Raw genomic sequence first — 6,124 nt, 5'->3', positions numbered from 1 at the left:
AGAATAAGTGCCTGCCTGGCAAGTGCAGGGTCCTGAGTTCAATCCCTGGTATTGTTATGGCCAGAGAGCTCAGTGGACTAAAGTGCCTGCTTAGGCAGAGTGCAGGGGTCAGGTTCAATCCCCAGCATGCCGTGAGAGGGTGTGCTCAGACAGGGATTGAGACTGGGTGTGGTGGCACACGCCTGTAATTCCAGCTCTTGGGAGGCTGAAAACAGAAGAATCACTACGAGTCTGATCTGTGTAGTGAGACCCCATAGACCCTGTACTAAATACATTAAAAAAAAAAAAGAAGAAAGAAAAGTGAGTTGATAGGAAACTAGAAGGCAGACTTTTAAAACTGGGAAAAGGGATCAGAGAGTGGGCAAGAAAGAATGAAAATAGTAAAAATATGTTCTATGGATGTATCCGTATACCAAAATTGAATCTTTTTATTTTGTATTACTAATATACTCTTTTTTTTTTTTTTTTTGGTCTTTAAAGACAGGGTTTTATTGTGCAGTTCAGGCTGATATTGGATTCTTTTTTTTTAGAACTGAGAATCAAACTCAGGATCTTTGGCTTGTCACACAGGCGCTTGTGCCACTGAGCTAGATCCCAGGTCCTTGAACTCACTTTGTAGCCCAGGTTGGCCATAGACTTGCAGCAATCTTCCTGCCTCAGCCTCCCGAGGGCTCTCCGTGGTACCATGTCGCCTTGCTGGAATCCTGCCCCTTGGCTTGGGAATACCTGGCCTGACCTATGAGCCAGATGAAGAATGCTGGGTCTAATCTGAGGGGCTGGCTGGAACCTCATGGGAAGGAGGAAAAGGGCATCATGGAGAGGGGCAGGGACATAGAGGGGGCTTCCTGTGAAGTCTGCACTGAGCTTTTGAGGTGGAAGGGTCTGGGCTGCCAAGGTGGAGAGATGGAACCTGCTTGGGGCTGAGCTTGCTCAGTCGCTGTCGTTGGCCAGTGGCGAGCTCTCGGGAGCGGAGGCTGTGGGCACCGAGGAGCTGTCCCCGGGTCAAGAACTAAGCTCACTGGGAGGAAGTGAGAGCCCAGACCTAAGGTATTTAGTCTCAGCCTCTTCTGTGCTCAGCTGCTTGCTCCAGCCGTGCTGTGCTCTTGGCAGCTCTGACGTAGGGTGCGGCGGGCAGGACGAGCATGCTGACTGAGCTGGTGGGTGAGCCTGGCCTAACAGCGGGCCATCGTGATATCTGCAGGCAGAGAAGAATGGTGAGCAGTTCCAGCAGGTATCCTGCAGCTGGAACTCAGGACGGGTCAAGGGCCCGGAGGAGTTTGACCAGGGCTTCTCTGATGTCGCGGTTTCTTAGGCAATAAATTATGGGGTTGAGCATTGGAGTCACAACTGAGTAGACTACAGACACCAGCTTGTTGAGGTCAAAAGAGGTGATGGCATGAGGTCGAGCATACATGAAGACGGTGGTGGTGTAGAAGATGACGACTACCACCAGGTGGGAGGTGCACGTGGAGAAAGCCTTCCGACGACCAGCCCCTCCTGGAATCCTCAATACAGTGGCCAGGATGTGGGCATAGGAGATGGCAGTCACCAGCAGGGAGGTTGCAAGCACTGCTAGGGCTGCCACAAAGTCCAGTGTTTCAATGATGGTGGTGTCTGAGCAGGAGAGCTGCAGCAAGGGTGAGATGTCACAGAAGAAGTGGTTGAGGACATTGGGGCCGCAGAACTTGAGGCGGGAGATGAGAGCTATGGACACGAAGGAAGCCAGAAAGCCACCAAGCCAGGCACTGAGGGTCAGGTGCAGGCAGAGCCTTGAGTGCATGATGGCTGGGTAGTGCAGTGGGTGGCAGATGGCCAGGTACCTGTCACAGGCCATAGTGGCCAGAAGGAAGCACTCAGAGGAGCCAAGTGAGAGGAAGAGGAATAGCTGGGTGAGGCACCCTGAAAAGGAGATAGCCCTTGCTTGTGACAGGAGGCCAGCCAGCAGCTTGGGGACGGTGACAGTGGTGTAGAAGGTCTCCAGCACCGACAGGTTGGCCAGGAAGAAGTACATGGGGGTGTGCAGTTGACGGCTGGCTCCAATGGTCCCTATGACAACCAGATTCTCCAGGACAGTCACCACATAGATGGTGAGGAATGCTCCAGATAGCAGCCCTGGAAAACGGCACAGCTCTGAAAAGCCCACCAAGATGAACTCTGTCACCAGAGTGTCGCTGGAGTTGCTCCTCATCTTTCCTAATCAGGGCAGTCACTTCTGAACACCCTGTAACAGCAGGTGGGGCCAGGACTAGCTGAGGGCTGCTGGGGCCACAGCAGCTCTTTCTGCTGAACCCACGTGGCTGCCTACAGATCCAGAGATCTCCCTCCCGAGGCTCCCAGGTCTTGCCAGACTTATGGATACCTTTGGTACCTGCTGTAGGACTTACCTTTGTTCCAGCTCTCAGTTCAACTTTAATTTCCCCTGAGCCAATGGGCTTTGGAGCCTGTACTCTCCGGGACTAGCAGACACGTCTTCTGTATGTTCACAGATGTGCCCTCCAGGGCATGATTTTTCCTGCCTCCACATACAGGTACATTGCCAAGTGTGTGTGCACACCTGGGTTCACAGACACCCAAATGCCTGCCCCTGAGTGCACACTCTTCATGCATGCATATACTGCAGGTGTGTACACACACAGAAGGTATATACATACACTACAGGCATGCACACACCTTGGATACACATACCCACACACAACCCCGGGAAGATCCATTTGCCCAGTGTGCTTCTAAAGAGCTGAGTGCTTGAGTTTGTCTCTGTCCTCATGCCTGTTGTCTCTGAAGTATGCTGGCTGTTCATGTTGCTCACAGGGACCCTCAGGCCTCAGGCAAGACAGGTGAGAGTCGGCAGGGTGGGGCAACCCTACAGCTTGAACAGATTGTGCCAGTGGAGGCAAAGGGTTCTGCAGGGAGGTGAGAGCCCATCCCCACCCATACCATGTCTTAAATGCAGAAAAGGTGGCCTGAAATCTGTACCCTGAACTGTCTGAGCAACAAAGTGGCCTCAGTTAGGCTATGAGGCTTGGGAATTTGGAGTAAGGACACCACCACTGCTAGAAGCCTAAGATGCTGCAGATGGACTAAGTGCACTGGGGGTGACCTGGGAAAGAGGATGCGGGAAGATCTTCCCTAGTCGGGGAAGTAGCTCTGGCGTTGCTCTGTGGCAGTCCCTCCAACCCTCTTCAGCCTCAGCCTGGAGGAGAGAAGGCGTTGGAGCCTCCGATCCTGTGCCCTCCTGCACGAGGGCAGTCCATGCTCCTCCCAGCCCCCCAGGCGGAGCGAGATCACCGAAGGATGCCCCCTCGGCAGGCCCTTCCCCTTTTCCCGATTTGCCCTCCTCCTGGCAGGCGAAACGTTCAGCTGAGCTGGCTGCTTCTGGCTTACTAAGAGCTAGGAGGGGCTTGAGGCTGCCGTGAGATCTTAAATCAGAGTGAGGCGCAGGATTAGAGCCTGCTCAAGGCCCGCGGTGCGGGAGGGCTGGGAAACGACTTGGCCTAAGGGTTCTGGGTGGAGGAGTCTAATTGTCCACCACTTCTCTCAGTATCCGGGTAAGAGAAACGGATCACGAATCTGCAGCCAGTACGCAGCCTGCCAGAGGGTGAGGAGGAGTCCCGTGGGTGGGGCGCTTGCACAAGCCAGCTGAGGGAGTGCAGGGTTCAGAAGGAGGATGCCACACCCCAGGCAGTGACTGGGGCCAGTCGCTGGGGTCTGACCTTTGAAGACTGCACGAGATGGAGTGAGCTGATACTGCTGCTTCTGGGCCCCCGGTGGGGGTTACGGGGTGCGAGTAGCTGTTCCGAGAACAGGTACTGCTGTGGGGGCCACCAGCCTGACGTTGGGAGCTGCAGGTACCCGGAAAGTGCCTTCCTGGCCACCGTCCTTGGGCCTGTTCTACCAAGACCAAGGTCCCTCAAGCCCAGATTCCCCTCAGGAGGTGGGGTCCCGCAGGGTGCCCGCACGTCTTTGAGCAAAGTCTGCTGCCTTTGGCCCCAAGTGGTCTACTTTCAGCTCCTCCGTGGCCTTATTTCTGGCTCCCTCTCCCCCAGCCTAATTGCTCTCAGGGCAATTTATGGAGGCCCAAGATGGGGCTTGTGTGATGGAAGGCATTCAACTGGGAGGTCTCCGCACCTCTTCAGGGCCAAGGGCGCTTGCCACAGAACCTGCTCCCAGGGTGCTGGGCTAGCATCCCTGCCTAGGGAGCCCTCTGTCTTTAAACCCTTCTTGAGTTTGGGGGACGTGCATACTGCCCAATAGGCTTTGTTTCCTTTTCAATGCACGACATTAGTTAATTTATGAAAGATTTAAGGAACGTTTACACACCTACCCTAAGCCAGAGGAAGACAACACTAAGCAGTGACTGCACTCCCTCCCCACAGCCACTTACTGGGATTCTCTAATTAATTACATGACTTAGTTTTGCTCATAATTAACTTTACAACAGAGGGTATTGTGCTTCTTCTTCTTCGTCTTCGTCTTCGTCTTCTTCTTCGTCTTCATCTTCGTCTTCGTCTTCGTCTTCTTCTTTTTCTTTTCTTCTTCTTTCCCCTATGTCTTGCTTTCCCCACATCGCTAAGTTTCTTACTTTTCTCAGCAGTGGTGTTTCTGGGACACCCGTAGGATATCGCACGCGTGACCACAGCACAACCCGAGCCTGCTCTTTGCTCCCAGACATATGGGTCTCCATTCTTTATTGTTGCAGTGAAATTTCTGTGCGTAGCTCCTGCTCCCTGTTGGAATAATTCTCTTGGATTCATACCTAAGAAGAAGAGTGTCGCGATCAAACGTTGCACGAAACTTGATAAACAAAGCACACATCTACCTTTGATCCCTTCCCTCTCCAACAGGTGGTGTGGCCTCATTTTTACACTTCACCAAACATTTTACACTTTGCCAAATCAGTAGGGAAAAATGTATCTTACTGTGATGGTGATTTGTATTTTTCCACTTCTACATTGTCTTTTCTTTTCTTTCCTTTTTTTTTTTTTTTTTTTTTAAACAGGCTCTCACTCTGGCCTTGAATTCACTATGTAGCCTAGGACGGCCTCAAACTCATGGCAATCTTCCTGCCTCAGCCTCCTGAGTGCTGGGATTGTAGCTGTATGTAACCATGCCCTGTCTTAAATATGCCTTTGAGCTGTATTTTAACTAGTAACTTGCATACACCTTGAGTGTTGGTGTGATGTATTCTGACAAATTGCATACGGGTGTAGAACCAACACTCACCATGATGCACCTTCCTTTGCCTAGAGGTGTCCTGTACGCCCCTTCCCAGTTAACCCCTGGCTCTCCACTTTGAGACTTCCACTGCTGTGAGTCTTTCCCTCAAAGATTAGTTTTATTTGCTCTATCAGGTAATGCAAATGAGACACACAACATTGTCTCTCCACCTCTGGCTTCTGCTCAGCATCATTTTGGGGGCTACCCCTGTGAATGCTCTGATGAAGACTGAGATCTTCTGCAGGGCTTTGTCTCTGGGAGGCTCTTGTCTGTGGAATCCTGGTGACTCGAGCTCCCTGGGTGTCTTTGGTTCTCATCTCTAGCTCATTTCATGGACTCTGGTGAGTCTGCCTGGGCTCCTTCCCCACAGAAAAGTATCAAGGAAATGAGCTGGGACAATTGCGTGATTACCTGGTGTCCATCTCTTAGAGCCAGTGTCCCTTACTGACTGGAAAGGCACTTTTTCATTTATTTTGACTGCTTGCTTTATGGTGAAGTTATTTATCCTGTTCAGTTTGGCCAGAAGTAGAGGTCTTTACATTGTTTTTATTTTTACTTATTCTTAAAGTTTAAAAATTCTTTTTTGTTTAATGAGATAGGATCTTGCTATATAGTTCACCTGGCCTTGAACTTACTGCATAGACCAGGCTGACCTGCAACCCGGGGGGATCTTCCTACCTTAGGCTTCTGCGTGCTGGGATTATAGGTATGTGCTACCATGCCCAGCTTTAAATTGTTTTTAAATATTTTCTTTGATATATGCACGACTTAAAAAAATTTCAAGCTACAGCTTAACATAAAAACATGGCCTTATTTCTTGTACTTTGCTTTTATACTTTTCTGCTGGATGGTTAAGACCAAGATAAAGCAAGACCTATGTAACAAGAATTGTAGCTTTTGGATCTGATAA

At 50.9% G+C, this 6,124-nt stretch overlaps 1 protein-coding gene across 1 annotated transcript; it reads right to left on the bottom strand.

Moving 5' to 3' along the window:
- Positions 1-1,249: 1,249 nt before the first annotated feature.
- LOC101580682 (olfactory receptor 6-like) lies at positions 1,250-2,188 on the bottom strand. Its single transcript, XM_004625710.1, has one exon. The coding sequence runs from the start codon at positions 2,186-2,188 to the stop codon at positions 1,250-1,252; it is 939 nt and encodes a 312-aa protein (XP_004625767.1).
- Between the last annotated feature and the right edge of the window lie 3,936 nt (positions 2,189-6,124).

Source organism: Octodon degus, unplaced genomic scaffold, assembly GCF_000260255.1.
Source record: "Octodon degus isolate 3935 unplaced genomic scaffold, OctDeg1.0 scaffold00010, whole genome shotgun sequence".
In the NCBI taxonomy this organism is placed as follows: Eukaryota; Metazoa; Chordata; class Mammalia; order Rodentia; family Octodontidae; genus Octodon; species Octodon degus.
The sequence above is the reverse complement of the archived record's forward strand: the minus strand, read 5'-3'. Positions and strand labels throughout refer to the sequence as shown.

Bases quoted from the DNA above. Each gene is read 5' to 3' on its own strand.
- LOC101580682 (XM_004625710.1), bottom strand. From the start codon at position 2,188: ATGAGGAGCAACTCCAGCGACACTCTGGTGACAGAGTTCATCTTGGTG.